This window comes from Amphiprion ocellaris, chromosome 21, assembly GCF_022539595.1.
Source record: "Amphiprion ocellaris isolate individual 3 ecotype Okinawa chromosome 21, ASM2253959v1, whole genome shotgun sequence".
Taxonomy (NCBI): Eukaryota; Metazoa; Chordata; class Actinopteri; family Pomacentridae; genus Amphiprion; species Amphiprion ocellaris.
Window position 1 is genome coordinate 883729 of NC_072786.1, and position 23219 is coordinate 906947.

Sequence of the window (23219 nt, forward strand, 5' to 3'; positions counted from 1 at the left end):
TGATTGATAGATAAACTAAACTACCAGCTGGTTGTCAGATCACCAGCTGGTAGTTTCTCCTGAAAACCAGTCAAACGTTCTGCTGTGTACTGACTAGTTTTTCTATGCTGTGCTTGTTTTAGTGCACAGCACCTACTTTATACCGTGTACTAACTACAGGTTAATGTACTAACTACAGGTTAATGTACTAACTACAGGTTAATGTGTACTAACTACAGGTTAATGTGTACTAACTACAGGTTAATGTGTACTAACTACAGGTTAATGTACTAACTACAGTACTACTAGTTCCTGATGCATACAACTAGTTTCTGATTCATACTAAATTTTATTGTTTATAGTAACCAGGTTACATCATAACTACTTCCTGATACATGCTGCTTTTTTATGTATTAACTAGTTCCTTATTAGTACTAACCAGTTTCTGATAAATGCTGCTTTTCTATATTTATAAACCAGTTTCTCTTCAGTGCTAACTAGTTTTGGATGTGTGGTAAGTAGTTTCTGATAGACACTGCTTTTTATTGTCTATTGACTAGTTAAAATATTAGAACTAACTGGTTTACTATTAGTACTAACTAGTTAACTATGATTACTAACTAGGTTACTATTAGTACTAACTAGTTTCTGATACATGCTGCTTTTTATGTATATTGACTAGTTTTTTATTAGTACTAACTAGTTTCTGGTTTGTAGTAACTTGTTTCTGCTGCTTTTGAATGTAAATTAACTAGTTTCGTGCCATACTAACTCGTGTTCTGACTAATTTCTGATTCATGATTCATGCTAACCGTTACGTTAGCAGTGTTTAAAGCATGCTAACTAGCTGCTAACATGTAGCTAGTAGCTATTGATACGTGCCACTCTTATTGATTAACCAGCTTCTTATTAGTACTGACTAGTTTCTGATAAATGCTGCTTTAATATTTGTATTAACTGGTTGTTGATGAGTATTAACTAGTTGTTTATGAGTATTAACTAGTTGTTGATGTGTAATAGCTTCTTATTTGTTATTTAACTGTTTTCTGACTCGTAGTAACTTATTTCTAGTGCATGCTGACTAGTTTTGCATTTGTAATAGTTCATTTTTGATGGTTATTGACGAGTTTCTGATTCATCTTAACTAATTTCTGATCCACAGTAACTAGTCACTGATATATGCTGCTTATTTCTGCCTAGTAGCTAGTTACTGAGGTGTAGTTTCCCATATCTAGTGCATAATAGCTAATAGGGGTAACTAACTAGTAACTAGTTGCAGAATTGTACTAACTAGTTTCAGACGTGTATTAACTAGTTTGTGATATCTGCTGTTGTTTATGTCGACTAACCAGTTTCTATCTCATCCTATTTTCTGACACGTAGTAACTAATTACTGATACTGCTTTTAAATATGCATTAACTAGTTTTTCATGTATAGTAACTAGTTTTTGACTCATAGTAGCTATTTTCTGATGTTTACCAACTAGTGTTGCTTTAGTAGAAACTATTTTCTGATCCATATTAACTAGTTTTTGACACATAGTAACTGATACATGCTGCTTTTAAATATGTATTAACTAGTTTTTCATGCTTAGTAACAAGTTTTTGAATCATAGTAACTATTTTCAGACGTGGACTAACTAGTTTAGTGTAATGTATATGGCTTTTTATTGCCACTTACTAGTTTCTGACTTGTAGTAACTAACTTCTCATGTGTGCTAACTAGTTTCACTTGTACAATGACTAGTTTTTGATGATTAATAACTAGTTTCTGATACATCTTGGGTTTTTTTCTAGTGTACTAACTAGTTCCAGATGTGCACTAACTAATTTAAGATTCATACTACTTTTTTTCTTGGTACTAACTAGTTTCTGACTCGTAGTAACTAGTTTCACATGTGTACAAACTAGTTTTTGATGCACACCAACTAGTTTTGACTGATGCATACGGCTTTTTTTCTGGGCACTAACTAGTTTTTGATATATACTGCTTTCCTAGTATAGTAACTAGTTTCTGGCTGCCAGTAACTAGTTTCAGATGTGCACTAACTAGTTTTTATTGTATAGTAACTAGTCTCTGATGCATACAGCTTTTTTTCTGGGCACTAACTACTTTCTAACTTGTAGTAACTAACTTTTTGATGCGTACTAGTTTATGATGTACACTAACTAGTTTCTGACTCATACTAACTAGTTTGACATGTGCAGCAACTAGTTTATGATGGACTCTAACTAGTCTTTGACTCGTACTAACTAGTTCCAGAGTACTGGTTAGTACTACTAGCTACACTAACTAGTAGTACTAACTAGTCCCACATGTTTACTAACTAGTACGCTACACAGTCAGATGATCATTTCTGCTATTGATAATTTTCTGATATTGATAATCGATCAGTTCTGATATCTGTTGATCAGCTGCTCTTCTGTTTTTATGTCCGATATTGATCGATTGATCAGTTCTGTCTCTGACCAGCCTCTGCCTCCTGCCTGTATATACTGAGGAACCTCTAATTGATCGGTTATTGATCAGCTGTCTGTCTGTATATATATTTATAGGTTTTATTATTATTTTTCTGCATATGGGTTCATATTTCTGCACCAAAGACTGATAATTCTTCTGATTATCACGGAAACGAACATCTTATTTGCTGATATTCTCTCTATTTTTCTACAGATTTGTTTATTTTGCTTTTGTTTACAAGCTGGAATTTATGAATATTTATATGAATGTGAGGATTTTTATTCAAATGAAGGCTGTGAAGATGATTTTAACCTTTCTGTTCTTTTATCTTCACACTTTGTCTTTATGTCAATAAAACACAAGATTTCTATCAAGCAAATGATTTTAGGGGTTTCATTTTAACCTGAATTTAATTTTCTCCTGAAATCGACTGAATGGTTGAAAGCTCCAGAAAAGAACACAGTAAGTTGACTGTTTTGTTGCTTAAATTTACAAAAATGTTCTACAGTCATGTATTTTTGTTGTTGTTGTTTTGTTTGTTTTTATTTTTTTGCATGTTTAGGTGCTGAACTTATTGCTGGTTAATTTAAAGTTTTGTTTTTACACCAAACTCCATTCAAAAAATTAACAATTTAAAGTTTTAATTTACATCCATTCTTGGTAGAATTTGACTGCTTTTGTTTCTCAATCGACAATAATCCAGTTTCACTTTTTCTTTCACATTTTTAAATATACAACAGAATTAAAATGATGAATATTTTAACAGAGTTTAATGTTTTAGACTCAGAAAACCTCGTTTTTATCTCTATTATGACAAACCAAACTCCATTCAAAAATATTCAAATTTAAAGTTTTTCTTTGTGTTTATTCTGAGTAGAACTTTTTATTTCTTTATCAACTTGGATCAGATGTCAAAAGTCTAAAAATATTTTTTTCTAATTAAAATGTTAAATAATTTAATGCAGTTTGATGTTTTAGACTCAAATTTCTGCTTTTATCCACTATTATATAATTTTATTCATTTTAATCATTAAATAATTAAACATAAAATCAGAATCTAAACTATTTAACAAGCGTGAGTTAATTTATTAAATAACGTTAGGACTAAATGCACATTTTTAACATCCAGACAGTGTTAAGTTAATGAACATTTGAATGGAGTTTGGTGTTTTAGTCCAACTAATCTCTACGATATTCAAAAAGTAAACAAAGTATTTTAAATTATCAGTGATAAAATATTAAAATCTAAATTCTGCATTAAGCTCAAGTCAGTTTATTGAACCTTTTGACTTCTGGATTTAAATCAACAAACATTTAATCAACATTTACACCAAACCTCATTCAGACATCTGATATTTTAAGGTTTTGTTTCTTATTAGAATCTAAATAATCAAATTAATTCAGAAATTAATTTAACTTTTATACTCACTGCACTTTTTTAATGGTCAGAATTTTAAATAAATTCCAGTTTTTCTGTTTGTTAAACTGGGCTGCACAGTGGCGTAGTGGTTAGCACTTTCGCCTTGCAGCTAGAAGATCCCTGGTTCGCGTCCCGACTTTCCCGGGATCTTTCTGCATGGAGTTTGCATGTTCTCCCTGTGCATGCGTGGGTTCTCTCCGGGTACTCCGGCTTCCTCCCACAGTCCAAAAATATGCTGAGGTTAATTGATCATTCTAAATTGCCCGTAGGTGTGAATGTGAGAGTGATTGTTTGTCTCTGTATGTAGCCCTGTGACAGACTGGTGACCTGTCTAGGGTGTCCCCTGCCTTCACCTGAGTCAGCTGGGATAGACTCCAGCCCCCCCATGACCCTAATGAGGATTAAGCGGTGTATAGATAATGGATGGATGGATGGATGGATGGATGGATGGATGGATGTTTGTTAAACTTGAACTTTCCACCAAACTTCATTCAAAAATCTAATTTTGTGTCATTTTAGAAGGACTTTTGGACACTTTTCCAGTTTTTTGAGACACATTTTCATCATTTTGGACTCGTGTCATTCTGGAACATTTTTACTTGTTTGGGGATTTACTTCTATATTTTTTAATCTTTTTAGAAATATTCTGAGTCCCTTATTTATTGAGTTTTCTTGGACAAACTGAGTCATTTTGCGACCAATTTTAGTCATTTTTGTCAATTTTTGCTCGTATTTGGAGAAATTTGAAGCCCCTTTGGTTGTATTTAGAGTTATTTTGGACATTTTGACTCGTGGGTTTTTTGGGTTTTTTTACTTGTTTTGGGTTGATTTTGACTCATTTCTAATTATTTGGAAGACATTTTCATCATTTCAGACTAATTTTATGTCATTCTGGACCATTTATCCTTATTTTTTTATTCACTTGGGATATGTGTTGTAATTTCAGGAATGTTAGGACATTTTTCAGGCGCTTTGGTTATTTATTGAGTTTTTTTGACCATTTTCACTTATTTTGGAAAAATTTTGAATAATTTTAGCCAACTTTTATGTCATTTTGGATAATTGTCAATGCAGTTTGGACAATGTTGTTATTATTTTTGGACAGATTTCTAGTTCTATTGGACAAGTTTAAAGTCGTTTTGGACTAATTTTTTAAAAAATCGTTTTAGGTGAGTTTTGTGTCATTATGGACAAATTTTCGTTTTTTGGGACACATTTTCATCATTTTGGACCAATTCTGTGTCATTTTGGATAATTTTTACTTGTTTTTGTATTTATTTATATAGTTTGGAATCTTTTTAGAAATATTCTGAGTCACTTTGGGTTTTTTTTAGTTTTCTTGACCAAACTTTGAGTCATTTCGGGACCAATTTTAATCATTTTCTGCTCCTCCGGATCAAATGTCGAGACGTTTTTTAATTAATAATCATAAAGCTTCTGATCCCTTCGACCAATCAGAGTCCAGCTATGACGTCAGCGACCGAGCGAGTCCAGGTCCGGTCCAATCAGGATCCTCCGGGACTCGGACTGGTCCAGAGTCCCGCCGAGGCTCCGGCAGAGTGGAAAAGTTTACCGGGAAGATCAGCAGCATCCGAGCAGAGACCCGGGACGGATGCAGCCCCGGAGAGAACCGGAGAGAACCGGAGAGAACCGGAGAGAACCGTGACATCAGCGGGACATCAGCGGGACACCGGGAAGCACCGGGACCGGGCCGCCTGGAGCCTCGATGGGCAGACTGAGCGGCTGACGGCTGCAGAGGGATGGAGGCTCGGAGCTGCGGAGTCCGACACGTGTGCGCGCTGACGCTGCTGCTCGTGTCCGTGTGTCCGCCGCGCTGCCGGTCCAGCTGGATGTGAGTATGAACCGGATCTACCGGAAAGCGAATCCAGCAGTCGCTTCTTGTCCGGTGTTGGACAGAAGCTCCAGAGTCGTTTGGGAAACTCTGGATTCATGGAAGTTTCCGCAGCTGCGTCCGGAGGCTCCGCCGCTTTTACGCACAGAAACGATCCGAGTTCCGTTAAGAAACAAAACAAAACAAAACGGTGAGTTCAAGGCGTGTCCGGTTTCAGCTCCGCTACAGGTGTGTTTTAACTTCCAGGGACCGGAGGGACCTAAAAATCACCACAAAACCGGTTTTATTTGGACGCATCTGGTCCGAATCAGCGCCAGGATGTGAGGTTTGAACTCCGCAGGTGGATGAGTTTGATCCGAACTTCAGCGGAAAACCTCATTTTATTACCCGGTTTGTCCAATAATTTCTCTGGAGTTTTAATTCCCACCAGAGGAGCTGAAAGGCGAGATTTCACGACAACAAAAGAATTTCTTTTTAAAAATCCCCCTCCGAGTCCTTCTGTCCACGAGATCTGCGCCAAAGTGGCCGCACGCGCGCTGCTTTAACGCAATTAATTAAGAAAATCCAATTAGGTGGAATTATGATCCGTCAGACTGCAGATCCTCTGATAGAAACAGGCAGATTTATAGCAGGTTATATTCGGATTTACACAGAAACTCTCCTCATGAAAACCGGATTCCGTTTAAAATCTGCCCGTTTTAAGGTTTTCTAATCACAGACTGAACGCATCGAGTCACGATTAATTAATTTTTATTAATAATTCTGCGGGTTCAGCAGCCGATCTTCAATTCGGCTCGTAAAAATCACACAAAGACGCTTTTATAAGCAAACTGAGGACTTTTTTCTGTTATTGTCTCCAAAAGACGAACGTGCGCAAAAAGAGGAATTCTGCATAGTTTATTTAAAGAAAAAAAAACACACGACATGGTTCATTATGAGTTATTTTATTAATGCCGAATTTTAAACCTCCTCCTCTTGACTCTAGAACCGCCACGTGTTTCTCCTCCACCGCACAGAATTAACAAAAACGGATCGTTTTCCTCAGGTGGCTCGGTGTGACCTCCGCCGGGGCCCCGGAGAAGCTGAGCTGCTCCAACCCGCCTCTGAGCGCCCGGCAGCGGGATCTGTGCCGCCGGAAGCCGTTCCTGCTGCCCAGCGTGCAGGACGGAGCCCGGCTGGCGGTGGCCGAGTGTCGGAGTCAGTTCAGGCACGAACGGTGGAACTGTTCCACCTCCGAGGAGCCGCCGGTGTTCGGACACGAGCTGACGAGCGGTGAGTATCCGAGTACTTCTAACCGAGTATCCGAGTATTTTCTGGTCAGATTTTGTCGTTTTGCTGCAGAAGTTTAACTTCTTCTCATTGAATTATGTTCAACCAAGGAAGGGATTTAAAAAATGCAATTTATTTATTGATTAGAAACATAAACATCAGATTTTAAATTAATTCCGTATAAAAACTAAATAATTCCAACTAATATTTCCTCGTTTTTAAAAATAAATGTTTAGTTTTGAGTAGAAAAACATTTTAGAATTAATTTGCTCCAATTAGATTTTCTTTAGTAGTTTTTTTTTTAATAAAAGCTTTTTTCATGTTTTATTAGAAATAACATTTTTTCTTTATAAACTTTTTCTATTTGTGTTGTTTTTTTTTTAATCCACAATATTAGGTTCAAAATAAATGTCCTGCAAATTATTCATCTGTCTGAAAATACTAATAAAATGTCAGCAATAAATACAGAGCTCCCTCGCCATATTTTTCCAGGAATTTTTTAGATTGTGTTTAGTATCGTGGAATTTTCACTCTATCACGGGATTTTGCGGTACATAGGTATTTATATACATTTTTTTAAAATTAAAATATGTTTTAATAATAATTAATGAGGGATCACTGTATTAATGAAATGTCAGAAATAAATATTAATAAAATGTCCTACAGTATTATTAAATGGATCATCAATGTTAAAGGAATGTCAGAGAATTGTTCAAATGTCTGAAAATATGAATAAAATGTCCAAATATTAACAAAATGTTCCCAAAAAAGTTTTGAAAAATATTTAGAAATATTTATATTTGTAATTATACACATTTATTTTATATATTATACTACATTATATTACATTGTTTTATATTATATTATATTATATTATATTATATTATATTATATTATATTATATTATATTATATTATATTATATTATATTATATTATATTCACTTCATGATTTCAGGTCTTTTACCTGTTTATTAAGATTATCTTTAATTGTTGTATTTTGTTGTTTTAAGAAAGTTTCATGAGAAATGAACTTAAAATAATTGATGAAAACTGACTTTTAATAATACATAAATCTGGATAATTAATGATATCGTTGAGTTTTAATGTCAATATTTAAATAAGTCTTTTATACAACAATTAAATTGGATCTTTTTGGTCGTTTTTCAGACATTTTCCTGATTATTTTCATCTATTTTTATGGTTCCTTCAGTATTTTAAGAGCTTCTGGTGAAGATTAGAATCTTTAGAGCCGCAACGCCCCCTACAGGCCAAACACTCCAACTACAGAAATAACCCACAGTTCAGTTTAACTGTCCTGGTCTCTGATTGGTCCCAGCGGTTGCTCAGATGGACATAAATCATCCAATAACTTCTCAGAGTTTGTCTGCTGAAATTCATTAAAACTTCACCTAATTAATAAATTTATATTAATTCCAGATAAACGGATGAAACTCAGAAATTCTAATGAGATAAAAGTTGCAACAAGAATCCGGTTCACTTACGTCCCTGTTTTTCTTTCTGATGCAGTCAGTCAGTTTTTAATGTTTAATTTTATCTACCAAATCAGAGATCAATAATCAGTAATCAGTAATCAATAATCAGCCTCTGAGAGCAGAAACTGAAGCTAAATGTCTGAAAAACAAGGTCAGAGATAAAAAAAAAAACTACAAATCAGATTCACTGACGTCCCTGCAGCTGCTAACATGGAATAGCATGCTAACATCGATAGCATGCTAACGCACATTAGTACTGCTAACATGGATTAGCCTGCCAAGATTGCTTATCATGCTAACATAGATTAGCATTGCTAACATCAATAGCATGCTAACATAGATTTGTACTACTGACATGGATTAGCCAACAAAGATAATTTTACATGCAAACATGAATTAGAACTGCTAACATGGATTAGAATGCTAACATCGATAGTATTAGTATTAATAACATGGATTAGCATGTTAAGATGACATACCATGCTAGCATAGGTTAGCACTACTTACATGGATTAGCATGATAACATCAATAGCATGCTAACATAGATTTGTACTACTAACATGCCTACGTTAGCCTAAAAAGATCAATTTGCATGCTAACATGAATCAGAACTGCTAATATGGATTAGCAGGCCTACATCATTAGCATTGGTATTACTAACATGGACTAGCATGGATTAGCCTACTGAGATGACTTACCATACCAACATCAACAGCATGCTGACAGAGTTGTACAAAGATAATTCTACATGTTAACATGAATTAGAACCGCTTACATGGATTAATATGCTTAGATTTTTTTGCCTGCTAACACAGACATGTTAGCATGTATTAGCACCGCAAACATGAATGAGCATTGCTACAGTGGAACGTCCAGGTACCCTGCTAGCATGTATTAATAACATAGACTGACATGCTAACACATGAATTAGCAGTCTCGTTGCTGTCCACATGGATGCTAGCATGTTCATGTCAGCAGGTATGTTGGCAAATACAACACTCTGGCATGCTAACATTAGCATGGTAGCATACATGTTGATACTTATTGTACTTTAGCATGCTAACTTTAACATACTGATTCTACCATGCTAGCATTCATTTTGATGGCTTCAAAACTTTAGCATGCTAATGCTAACACCTGCCAGACTCGGCTGCTAAATGTTTGCTAACGTCTTTAACAGGAAACTAAAACACCTGAATTATTCTGGAAGTTTAATTCAGTAAAAAACTGCTTCAAACGTTTCAAACATTGATGAACTTTATCGATAAAAACATATTCCTCTGAAACGCAAACAATCGTCAGAATAAATGCCGTCGTTTTAAGTTGGGCTGCAGATATTTCTGATCGTTTTAATCAGATTAAACAGATTTTCTAGCAGCTATAATCAGATTCATCTTAATTAATAAATTATCTTATCTCCAGTTTGTTCAGTCGAGCTTCTCTTCTCTGAGTCTCATGTTTTAAATCAGGATGTTTCAGAGCGGCACCAGAAAAACATCCTGATAACTGAATTAATTCTGATTTATTCTCTGGACTTACTTATCCTGATGCTAAAGTTCAACTTCATCCAATTAAAAACCTACAAATGAAACTTTAAACTCAGATTCATAAAAAAACACTTTTACTTTAGAATGTTTTGAAATAAGTTGAAGTGACGTTTGAGCAGCAGAAACACAAACATCCTAAAAAGGTTTCAGTGCGTGTCCACTGACGTTAAAATGTCTAAAAGTAGAAGTGATGAAGTGAGGAAACCTGACAGATGAAGTGAAAGGTTTGAAGTGTCACTCGACGACTACTTTCAGTTGATGGATAAAAGATAAAAGAAGTGGGAAGTTGTTTTAAAACACAAAATGAAAGCAGTATAGAGTCTTTACTGAAAGCAGTTGAAGCGTCCAGAGCACAAGCTGATGAATTCTGTTAAAGAAGAGGAGATGAAAATGATGTTGCTTAGGGAAAAAGATGAAAGCAGTTGAAATGTAAGTGAAAGTGTTGCAATTATCTTTACTCGTGAAGATCTGAAATGTCTGATCTCGGTCAACACTTTAGCTGCTTTCAGTTAAAAGATTAAAGCAATATGAGTTTCACTTGAAATGAGTTGAAGTGTCATGTCAAATCTTACAACTAAAGATTTGAAGTTTCAGTTGACAGTTTAACTGCTTTCAGTTAAAAGATAAAAGCAATATGAGTTTCACCTGAAAGAAGTTGAAGTGTCATTTCACCTGAAAGGAGACAGTGCTGGTTAAAGAAAATGATGAACGCAGCTGAAATGTCAGTGAAAGTGTTACATATTATCTTAGAAATAAAGATGTAAAGTGTTAGTCGACACTTTAGCTGCTTTTACTTAAAAAATAAAAGTAATGTGAGTTTCACCTGAGAGGAGTTGAAGTGTCAGTTGAAGTGCATTGTGCTCAATCAAACACTTCAACTCCTTTCAACTCCTTTCACCTGGAAGGAGTTAAAGTGTTAATTCATCTGAGAGGAGTTGAAGTGTTGGTTAAGGAAAATGATGAAAGCAATTGAAATGTCTGGTAGAGTGTTATGTTATCTTACAAGTAAAGATGTAGAGTGTTATTTCCCACTTTAGCTGCTTTCAGTTAAACAGTAAATGCAATATGAGTTTCACCTGAAAGGAGTTGAAGTGTCAGGTGAAGTGCATTGTGCTCAATGCACTTCACCTGACACTTCAACTCCTTTCAACGCCTTTCACCTGGAAGGAGTTGAAGTGTCTTTTTTAAGTGCGTTGAGCCCAAACTGTAGAACTCTGTTAACTGAAAACATGTCAGTTTGGTAAAAATGTGAAAGCAGCTGAAGTGTCTCGCCTTCGTCCTGCAGGAACCAAAGAGACGGCGTTCATCTACGCGGTGATGGCGGCGGGACTCGTCCACGCTGTGACGCGGTCCTGTAGTCAGGGCAACATGACGGAGTGCGGCTGCGACGCTCGGCTGCGGGGCGGCAGCTCGGCGGTGGAGGGGTGGCACTGGGGCGGCTGCTCCGACCACATCCAGTACGGAACCTGGTTCAGCCGCAGGTTCATGGACGGCACCACCAAGAACACGTCAACGAGCTGCGGCGGCTACACGCTACACACCATGAACCAACACAACAGCGAAGCCGGCCGACAGGTGAGCATCTACACCTGTCCTCTGACTCAGGAATCGCTTCTACACTGAAATTGTTTGTGTCTAGGTGTTTACAGGTGTGAAGTTCAGGTGTTTACAGGTGTGATGTCTCCAGGTGTGATGTCTCCAGGTGTTGTTTCCAGATGTGGTGTGTCCAGGTGTTTACAGGTGTGATGTCTCCAGGTATGGTGTGTCCAGGTGTTTACAGGTGTGGTGTGTCCAGGTGTTTACAGGTGTGATGTCTCCAGGTGTGATGTCTCCAGGTGTTGTTTCCAGATGTGATGTGTCCAGGTGTTTACAGGTGTGATGTCTCCAGGTGTGATGTCTCCAGGTGTTGTTTCCAGATGTGGTGTGTCCAAGTGTTTACAGGTGTGATGTCTCCAGGTGGGATGTCTCTAGGTGTGATGTCTCCAGGTGTTGTTTCCAGGTGTGGTGTGTCCAGGTGTTTACAGGTGTGATGTCTCCAGGTGTGATGTCTCCAGGTGTTGTTTCCAGGTATGGTGTGTCCAGGTGTTTACAGGTGTGATGTGTCCAGGTGTGATGTCTCCAGGTGTTGTTTCCAGGTATGGTGTGTCCAGGTGTTTACAGGCGTGATGTGTCCAGGTGTTTACAGGTGTGATGTCTCCAGGTGTGATGTCTCCAGGTGTTGTTTCCAGATGTGGTGTGTCCAGGTGTTTACAGGTGTGATGTGTCCAGGTGTGATGTCTCCAGGTGTGATGTCTCCAGGTGTTGTTTCCAGATGTGGTGTGTCCAGGTGTTTACAGGTGTGATGTGTCCAGGTGTGATGTCTCCAGGTGTGATGTCTCCAGGTGTTGTTTCCAGGTGTGATGTCTCCAGGTGTTTACAGGTGTGATGTCTCCAGGTGTGATGTCTCCAGGTGTTGTTTCCAGATGTGGTGTGTCCAGGTGTTTACAGGTGTGATGTGTCCAGGTGTTTACAGATGTGATGTCTCCAGGTGTGATGTCTCCAAGTGTTGTTTCCAGGTGTGGTGTGTCCAGGTGTTTACAGGTGTGATGTCTCCAGGTGTGTGCTGACATTCAGGTTTCTGTTTTTTTGTTTTGCCTTCAGGCGGTTGACAGGACGATGTCCACAGACTGTCGTTGTCATGGCATCTCCGGTTCCTGCGCGGTGAAGACGTGTTGGAGGACGATGGCGGCATTTGAGCGGGTCGGTTCGTACTTGAAGGATCGGTACCTGGACAGCATCCAGGTGTCGGACCGATCCAGGAGGAAGACGAGGAGGAAGGAGCAACGCCGCCTCCCGGTGGACAAATACCAGCTCATCTTCCTCAACAAGTCTCCCAACTACTGCCTGGAGGACCGGCGGCGTGGCGTCGCCGGCACCAGGGGGCGCCGCTGCAACCGGACCTCCAGCGGGCCGGACGGCTGCAACCTGCTGTGCTGCGGTCGAGGATACAACACACACGTGGTCCGACACGTCCAGCGCTGCGAGTGCAAGTTCGTCTGGTGCTGCTACGTCCGCTGCAGGCGCTGCGAGAGCATGAACGACATGCACACCTGTAAATAACACCTGGACACGTCACACCTGTAAATAACACCTGGACACATCACACCTGTAAACACCTGGACACGTCACACCTGTAAATAACACCTGGACACGTCACACCTGTAAACACCTGGACACGTCACACCTGTAAATAACACCTGGACACGTCACACCTGTAAATAACACCTGGACACGTCACACCTGTAAACACCTGGAAACATCACACCTGTAAATAACACCTGGACACATCACACCTGTAAACACCTGGACACATCACACCTGTAAATAACACCTGGACACATCACACCTGTAAACACCTGGACACATCACACCTGTAAATAACACCTGGACACATCACACCTGTAAATAACACCTGGACACGTCACACCTGTAAACACCTGGACACATCACACCTGTAAACAACACCTGGACACGTCACACCTGTAAATAACACCTGGACAGATCACACCTGTAAACACCTGGACACGTCACACCTGTAAATAACACCTGGACACGTCACACCTGTAAATAACACCTGGACACATCACACCTGTAAACACCTGGACACATCACACCTGTAAATAACACCTGGACACATCACACCTGTAAATAACACCTGGACACGTCACACCTGTAAACACCTGGACACATCACACCTGTAAACAACACCTGGACACGTCACACCTGTAAATAACACCTGGACAGATCACACCTGTAAACACCTGGACACGTCACACCTGTAAATAACACCTGGACACGTCACACCTGTAAATAACACCTGGACACATCACACCTGGAAACATCACACCTGTAAACAACACCTGGACACATCACACCTGTAAACACCTGGACACATCACACCTGTAAATAACACCTGGACACGTCACACCTGTAAACAACACCTGGACACATCACACCTGTAAACACCTGGACACATCACACCTGTAAATAACACCTGGACACATCACACCTGTAAATAACACCTGGACACGTCACACCTGTAAACAACACCTGGACACATCACACCTGTAAATAACACCTGGACACGTCACACCTGTAAATAACACCTGGACACGTCACACCTGTAAATAACACCTGGACACGTCACACCTGTAAACAACACCTGGACACGTCACACCTGTAAATAACACCTGGACACGTCACACCTGTAAACAACACCTGGACACGTCACACCTGTAAATAACACCTGGACACGTCACACCTGTAAATAACACCTGGACACGTCACACCTGTAAATAACACCTGGACACGTCACAGCTGTAAACACCTGGATACATCACACCTGCTCAGTTTCAACACTAGATTCTTCTGCTGATCAGCTGTTTGATCTCTAATATGTCTGAAAAAACAACAGTTCTTCTCAACGAATTCTGTTTCTGGACTAAAAAGGAACAAACATGATGAAACCTGCACGAGGCAGCCAGCAGGTGATATGTTCCTCCAGCCTCACAGATCGAGTTCTCGGTTCTGAACGGATCTTCAGGAACCATCCGACACAGAACAGGAACTCATAGAAACTTTAGGAGGAACGTCTCGGTTTCTGCAGCTCGTTTCTGGTAGAACATAAGGGATAAATGCAGGAACCTGAAGTCCAAACTGAAGATCCACAAACTGATCCTGGATCATTTCTGCAGAACTCTTCAGGACTCGATTCTGAAACTTTTCCAGCAGAAAACAATCATGGATCCTTTTTTTGTATTTGTAAATAAACATTTATTTATGTGTAAATAATTCCACGTTGAATTTTGGGGGGAAAAAATCCTATTTTTGTAAAAATGTTCCATCAAATTCATAAACTGACGTTCAGATGATGGATATGATTTAGTAAATATGAATTTAAAGATTCTTGTCTTCTGTTTTTATTCTGTCAAACGTGTTTGAAAGATTTAAAATGCAGCAGATTAAAGTCGTATATAAAAGCGCTGCAACGGTGTTTTAAAAAGTGCAACTGATTACTGTTGTTTGGAAGAATCGATCAGTTGTTGGGTTTTTAAAATGTCATAAAATTGCGAAAAATGTGGATTAGAGTTTCCTCAAATGTCTTGTTTTGTCCAAAGATCTTCAGTTTACTGTCAGAGAGGAAAGAAACCAGAAAATATTCACATCTAAGAAGCTGAAATCACAAAATTCAGATCCATTAAAGACAATAAAACTGATTAAATGTCAAAATAGTTAATGTAATTTTATAGAATAGTCAACATCTAATTGATTAGGTGCTGCAGTTCTCCATAACAATTGGTATAAACATGAGAGACTGAACATCAGTGGGCCCAGACTGGAACCTTGAGGTTCTTCAGATGTAATACCTCAGCATTCTACAATCATAAATCAGTTTAAATATCAGTTATTGATCTCCTTGATAATTGATCAGTGCTGGTATCAGAATCATCTGTGAAGCTTCAACAGCAGCTTTAGGTTCTGTGGGAGGAAATCAGGGTCGAAGAACCAAAACCTGCCCCCAACAGGTCAGACTCCTGGTTGGATTATTTACAGTTTGTTCCTTTCTGTTGTTGTTTTGTTTCTTTTTTTTCTTTCTTTTTTTTTTTTTTACAGTCAACATGTAAATTACAAAACAGAAAATTTCTAAAATAACATTTTAAACCTTTATATGTAATTTACCTTTCAAAGAACAGTAAATCTGTGTAGAACATCTATTTTCTGCTATTTAAACGCAGTAAAACTGTAATTTAACAGACATAGTAAAAGAACACATTTCTATTTATAAAATACTGACTGCTGATGTGGATGTTCTTTACAGTTCTGGAGCTGTTCTAAACAACTACATTTAAAAACTTTGAGTTTTTACAGGGAAGTTCTGGTTCTTGTTTGACTTTTAAGTTCTGATTCTAGTTGGAGGTTTAGGTTCTGGTTCTAATTTGTCATTTAGGTTCTGGTTCTAGTTTGACATTTAGGTTCTGGTTCTAGTTTTAAGGATTAGGTTCTGGTTCTAGTCTGAGGTTTTATGGTCTAGCTTGAGATCTAAGGTTTGAAGTTTATGTTCTGGTTCTAGTTTAATTAGGTTCTAGTTTGAGGTTTAAGTTCTGGTTTGTGGTTCTGGTTCTGTTTTTCTGGTTCCTGTTTAGGCTCTGGTTTTCGATCCTACTCTGCAAAAGCTTTTTCAGTGCCTTTGTAAATATTACAATAAATAAAAGCTATAATAGCTTAATGAAATCTTTAAATGTCCCTTTAGTGATTTTTGAGTTGGACATACCAACATAAATGCCTAAAAATCAAACCGTGAATTTTGTTTAAATTCACAACTCATATTTAAGTTATTTTCACAAAAAGAAAATTGTATGCGATTTTCTGAATATGCTTAATATTTTCAGTGAACTTCATTTAAAATGTTCGTGAATTAAGTAATCATTCTATTCAGTGTAAAAAAAAAAAAAAAAAATAGAGTAATTAGTTGTTCCAAATCTGATTCTTTATCTTTAACAAAAACTCAAGAAATTGAATGATTTGTGTTTTTTTGTGGTTGGAACTTTTTTGAAACATGGAAAATATAAAGACATCTAATACCGTCTAAATATGCAAGGTTGTATTGTAGATTGTAGAATAACTGCTGTTGATGAAGCTGTTGTCGGTGAACTGGTTGACAAATGGTGTCACTCTAATCCTGTTAGTTCAGCCTTTGGTCCTGATGGTCCCTTTTCTTCAAAATTTAAGAGGGTAAAATATTTTAAAGAAAACTTCTGTGTAATCGAGCCAGTAGAGTATATTTTAGACCAAGAGAAAAATGGCAGCTTTACAGCAGTTGTTGAACAGTGGTGACATTGTGAAAAATGTATTGACTAAACATCCAAACACTTCACAGTTGGCATCTTTTCATGATTCTAGCTATTTCAAGCTAAATGAACTTCATACTAATGAAGACTTCAGTATTTCACTTATTCTCCGTGTAGATGATTTTGAAATCTGCAAGTCTCTTGGAACTTCATGAAAAAACAAACACAAAGTCACAGCAGTGTAGTGGGTGCTGGCCGATGTACCATCTGAACTGAGATCACAGCTAACATCAGTTTATTTGGCTCTTCTTGTAAAGCAGGGGATGTAAAAACATTTGGCTATGAAACTGCCCTTGAGCCTCTATTGAAAGATCTCAGAACATTGGAGAAGGAAGGAACTTTTTGCCCCAGGTTGGGACAAATATCAGAGGCATGTTTTTTGTGTTTCAGCTGACAATCTTGGTGCTCGTTCTTTAAGTGGACTTGTAGAAAGCTTTTCTGGACATTATATTCGTAGGTTTTGTATTGGAGACCATTCTATCAGCAAACTGAAGTGCATTCTGGAGCTTTTCCACCAAGAAAAAAAGAGAGCTATGATTTAATGTCATCAGCCTGCAGAACAAATGATGTCATCAGCCTGCAGAAGAAACGTCATCAGCCTGCAGAACAAATGATGTCATCAGCCTGCAGATGAAATGATGTCATCAGCCTGCAGAACAAATGATGTCATCAGCCTGCAGATGAAACGATGTCATCAGCCTGCAGAACAAACGATGTCATCAGCCTGCAGAACAAATGATGTCATCAGCCTGCAGAAGAAACGATGTCATCAGCCTGCAGAACAAATGATGTCATCAGCCTGCAGAAGAAACGATGTCATCAGCCTGCAGAAGAAACGATGTCATCAGCCTGCAGATGAAACGATGTCATCAGCCTGCAGAACAAATGATGTCATCAGCCTGCAGATGAAACGATGTCATCAGCCTGCAGATGAAACGATGTCATCAGCCTGCAGAACAAATGATGTCATCAGCCTGCAGAAGAAACGATGTCATCAGCCTGCAGATGAAACGATGTCATCAGCCTGCAGAACAAATGATGTCATCAGCCTGCAGATGAGCATCAAAGAGATCGCTGACAGAAGGCCTACCATGTTAGATGTTTCACAGGTGAGTTAGTTCTTTAGTCAGCATAGACATTACAGACAGAAGATATCTGAAGATGTTACATTCTTTCCACAGCTTTGTAAAACTAACATCCGTCCTGTTGATCTCTATTTGGAGCACATTTACTTGTTTGAACTTGAAATGATAACAGCTTGAATGATGAGTTTTCCTTCTTTCAGAGGGTCACCACATGTGGTTCCTGTTCCAGGTAAGGAAAGGTTCTGCAGGAGAACGGCATCGGGCTCCAATGAGTGTACTGCTTCAGGTATTAAAATGTAATCCCGTCCCATATTCGGTTTTATTCAATAATTGTGTTAATCATAATGTCACATGGCTCTGTGACATTTTTCTACTTATGTTTGTTATTTCCAACGCTACTTTATGATCTTGATTTGTCCTAATAACTCATAATAACTCACCTTTATTCCTTCCTGTTTTTTTCTTGCTAATGTCTCATATTATTCCTTCTGCTTTACTGTCATCAGTAACAGTTCTGTGTTACTCCTCTTTTTTCTTCTGTTTCTTTTCTCTTAAACCAATTCATTTTAAAACGTTTTGACATTAATGCTGGACTAGTAGAGCAAAATGTTGCTGAAATGTGCAGCATAATAAAGGTTTTGATAGTTGAACGACTTTCTGTCCCATTCAGAGAACAGGAGAGATCATCATCCAGTGTCTCGTTGGTCATCTGGGAGACGATGCAAGTGCCTTGATCAAGGAGTTTGAGGTTAGTTCACTTTTCTGAATTCCTAAAAGTGTTGCAAGTTTTAACTCAGGTAATAACAAACACCTGTAAGACAAGGTCACAAACAGGCAAATCAACAGCACAGTGAGTAATTTGGGATGTTAATCAATTACATTCATCATAAAATAGAAGAGGATAATTTTTTCCCCCAATGATGGATGAAACGATTATCCTCAGTACTTGGCAGAAAGATGTTTTTCAATCAGTGATCCATTCCTACACTTGCATCAGAATGTAGAAATGTCCTCTTTGTTTTAGCACAGTGGTTTAGGCCTGGCCACTTATTGCCAGGAGGCTGGTTAGCAGTAGGTAGTTATTGCTGATGCCAGCTGTCACTGTTCCTACTGTATTCTAGCTGTGTGCAGAGCTCCGTTCAGCCTGCTGCTCTTCAAGCACAAGCATGTTTTAGATGCCGCTGGCTACTATTAGCTTCACTGTTTTCATACTGTTCTATCAATCCATTGTGTCCAGTGTCCTCTTTTATGCTGTTGTGTGCTGGGGGGGGCAGCGCTAAGAGGAAGGACATCCAGAGGCTGAACAGGCTAATACGTAAAGCTTGCTCTGTGGTTGGACTGAGTCTGGACTCTGTGGAGAAGGTGCTGGAGCAGAGGACACTCTCTAAAATCAGGGCCATCCTGTCCAATGAGAGCCACCCCCTGAATTCGGTCTTCTCCCATCAGAGGAGCACCATGAGCTCCAGACTCCTGTCACTGAGGTGCTCCACTGAGAGACTGAAGAACTCTTTTGTCCAACGTGCCATCAGGCTGAATAATGCAGCCCTTTCAGGTAGGAGCAGGAGAGGAGTGCTGGAGATGTCCTGAGCGTTGTTTTGCTGTGTCTGATAACTTGCACATTTCAGTGTTGTTTTAATTATTTATTTATTTATTGCATTTTTTAAATGTGGACTCTATCTTTTATCCTTGTTCTTGTTCTGTGTCTGTGTGGATGTGAGCAACAGACTGTTGTAATTTCCCCCGGGATTAATAAAGTACTTTGACCTTGACCTTGATGTCGTTACACATGTGATCTGTAAAGTAAACCAGGTTGACTATAGGTGACATTTCATGTGTTCCACTAGTCAGTTCTGAGCAAATAAACGTTTAGTGTTTGCACTGTTAACACGTGTGATTGTTTTATGTATATTATTTGGTGTCATTTAAGTACAGGTAAATAGTAAATATAGTATATATTAAATACATAAATTCACTTAAGACATTTAGTCCATAGATCACATTAGTTTTGTGGAATAAAAGCCTAATTTTCAGTCATATCTACTGAGCGTTCCAGTTGTATTTACTGAGTCTTTTCAGTGGTTCTGACTGCTGTTACATTCACTTAGGCTTTTAATTTATCTGCTTAATTTTATATGTAATGCTTCTAAATGTAGTCGTACTGAGCTGCTTGAATTTTTTATTACATTTACTCAGATTCCTAAATTATATTTAAAAGATTTCACAGTTTTAAAATTTGCTCAGTTTTTTTTAAGTGTAAAAATGTTTCACCAAATAAAATGAATATATTACTGTTTCAGTTTTTACAGTGTAGTGTGTGGTTTAGGCTTGTGGTTCTGGTTTAAGTCCTGGTCCTGGTGTCAGCCTCTGGTCCTGGTCCTGGTCTGAGCTTCAGGTCCTGGTCCTGGGGTCTCAGATGTACTGAGTCAGCATGTTTCCTGCTCTCTCAGCATTTGATGACTCAGCAGAAAAGCTTCTTATTTACTGTCCAGGATTTCCTGCCATTCAACTCCAGAACCAGACTGGGGCTCCGTCTCCATGGTAACGGATGCTGATCACACAGTATTGATCACCAATAATCCTGAAGCTGATCAGAAAACACTGAAACCTGATTACCAATAAATCTATAGATCAATTGATTGTTTTAATGTTTGTTCTTTAAAGACCCTGAGAACCTTTAAGCTGCTTAATGAGAGAATTAATCAGGTTTTATTGATAGATTATTGATTTGTTCAATCATTGATCTTCTCGGTTCGGCTGCAGAGCTTTAACTTGTCTCATATTTGTGAGAACTTTGAGATAAATTCTGTAAAAAAAACTTTTTCAACACGACGTTCCTGAAAGCTGCCGACAGAAACCACGACTCAGCAGTTCTCTCTGATTCTGGTTTTCAGGAAACACAAGAGGAAGAGGAGGAGGAAGATAAAGAGGAGGGGCAACGGGAGGCTCAGACCCTGAAAAGAACCGACTGGGAGGAGAACTGGGACAGACGACCACCATGAAGCTTCATCATCTGCTGCTGGTTCCTCTGCTGCTGATCACTGAAGGTCAGACGTCTGCTGCTGGTTCTCAGGTAGAATAATATGCTGGTTCTCCAGCTGCTGGTTCTCCAGCTGCTGGTTCTCCAGCTGCTGGTTCTCCAGCTGCTGGTTCTCAGGTAGAATAATATGCTGGTTCTCCAGCTGCTGGTTCTCCAGCTGCTGGTTCTCCAGCTGCTGGTTCTCCAGCTGCTGGTTCTCCAGCTGCTGGTTCTCCAGCTGCTGGTTCTCCAGCTGCTGGTTCTCCAGCTGCTGGTTCTCAGGTAGAATAATATGCTGGTTCTCCAGCTGCTGGTTCTCCAGCTGCTGGTTCTCCAGCTGCTGGTTCTCCAGCTGCTGGTTCTCCAGCTGCTGGTTCTCCAGCTGCTGGTTCTCCAGCTGTTCTTTCTGTCTTTAGCTCCAGATTTAAACTTTTTAAACTACTTTTAAGAAAACAGAACTTTCCAAGATTAATGAGCTAAAATTCAACCTGCTGAGATTCCTCGTTAACGCTGTCCTGTAACGTTCTAAACGGTTCCTCAGAAGGTTCTCTGGTTCTGCAGAAACTCTTCATTTAGGAGATGTTCTTCACCTGATTTAAGTGGTTCCTTAAAGGTTCTTTGTTAGAGTTCTTTGGTTTGGTGGCAGAAAACAACAGCAGCTGAACTGAGTTTTATTCCAGATGAAAACTGTAAGAAATGTTCTTCTCAGGTTCTCACATCCCAAACTGGCATCTTAGAACATGTTCTGTCTGACTGAGAACCTAAAATATCAGATGTGTTCTAATGAAAGGAACCCAGAAATGCTGCAAATTCTTACATTTGACTTTTGTTTGCATAAAAATGACCTTAAATATGAATCAAGTTCTGCCTTCGGCAGACATTTTCCAAGTTTTTTTCCATTTGTCATTCTCATCCCTGCTAATGGAGGGAACCCAGAAATGCTGTTAATTCCTACACTTCATTTTTTTTTTTTTAAATTTTTTTTTGCTTAAAAATTAATTAAGTCCTCTTGTCAAAATAGAACTAGGTGGAACCACAAAGAACTAAATGGTTCCTTAAAGAACCTAAAAACCTAAACAGAACCTAAAACAGGGAAAATTTGTAAAATAACAGTTAAAAATATTTAAATATTCACAATCTTTCCTTCATGAAACAACAAATATCTGTAAGATGTTTGTCACTGATTTAAATATTTTTAAAAATGATTTCTGGTGAAACGTTTTCTAAAATATGGATTTTTCTTGAGAACTTTATTTATGGTTTTGGTCGTTTTCTCCTGGACTTTATCTCCTGGATATTATCTGTATTTTTATGTGTTTTTTTTATAGTTAACGTACAAATTAATATTTTATTTCTTTATTTTGTGTCTCGGTCAATTTTGAATCAGTCACAGAAAAATTTCTTTTTTTTTTTTTTTTAAATTTCTTTTTTCTTTCTTTCTGTTTTATTGATGGGCAGTTAGTAGTTGGGAATAACACACCACCTTACAATCTTTAATTGCAATAGCAACGCCTGTTAGTTTCTATCTCTGTTCGTCCTGTTCGTCCTGTCCAGTCTTTGTTTCCCCCACACATCACTGAGGTGTAGCACTGCCCTCCCTGGCTCATAATAGGGAATTCTAATAAAGAATATCTGCTTAGCTTTCAGGGAGGGCTGGTGATGGTCACACACATGCACTAAATATTAAAATATTTGGCTGCAAGACTAAAATATGCATCAATCTCATATAATGCTGACACCTCTTTTGTGGCGTTAAACAATGAGAATAAATGCAGACAAAAAAAAGGAAAAAAAAAAGAAAAATTTCATTAAATTATCTGATTTTTCTCTCTTTGATCTGCAGCTTCTAAACCATTTTTCAGTCCGTTTAGTTAAATCACCAAATAAGTAAATAAATAAATGCATTACTAAGTAAATAGCAAAATAAATAAGTAAGTAAATAAACAAATAAATTAATAAGGGAGACGAGCTGAAAGCTGCAGATCAAGAGTTAAAGTTTCTTCAGTTTTTGGTTCCAACACTTAAACGTTCCTCTGCAGGTTTCACAGCCGAACGCTCTGCTGGTTCTCTGAGTGTTCTCTGGACATTCTGTCAGGGTTCTCTGGACGTTCTCTGAGCGTTTCCTGGGTGGATCAGAAGCATCAGATAACAGCAGCCGTCATTAAAGTCATTCCTCTGTTTCCTGTTTACGCTGCTGCAGGACAAACA

The 23219-nt window shown here is 38.3% G+C and overlaps 2 protein-coding genes across 3 annotated transcripts in view; both read left to right on the forward strand.

Moving 5' to 3' along the window:
- Positions 1 to 50: 50 nt before the first annotated feature.
- wnt16 (wingless-type MMTV integration site family, member 16) lies at positions 51 to 14963 on the forward strand. The gene is made up of 4 exons (XM_023294608.3): positions 51 to 5712; positions 6758 to 6984; positions 11309 to 11598; positions 12664 to 14963. The coding sequence occupies exons 1-4, from the start codon at positions 5621 to 5623 to the stop codon at positions 13120 to 13122; spliced, it is 1068 nt and encodes a 355-aa protein (XP_023150376.1). The 5' UTR covers positions 51 to 5620; the 3' UTR covers positions 13123 to 14963.
- Positions 14964 to 20909: 5946 nt separating this feature from the next.
- stab2 (stabilin 2) overlaps positions 20910 to 23219 on the forward strand; it is a 59392-nt gene continuing 57082 nt past the window's right edge. The window contains exon 1 of one of the 2 annotated variants that reach the window (XM_023294606.3): positions 20910 to 21039. Coding sequence is in view for 1 of the 2 variants with exons in the window: in XM_023294605.3 (XP_023150373.1) it covers positions 20991 to 21065 (75 nt within the window). In the remaining variant the exon portion in view is untranslated. Of the gene's footprint in view, positions 21066 to 23219 lie in introns of both variants that reach the window. The other variant, XM_023294605.3, reaches the window with a different exon arrangement.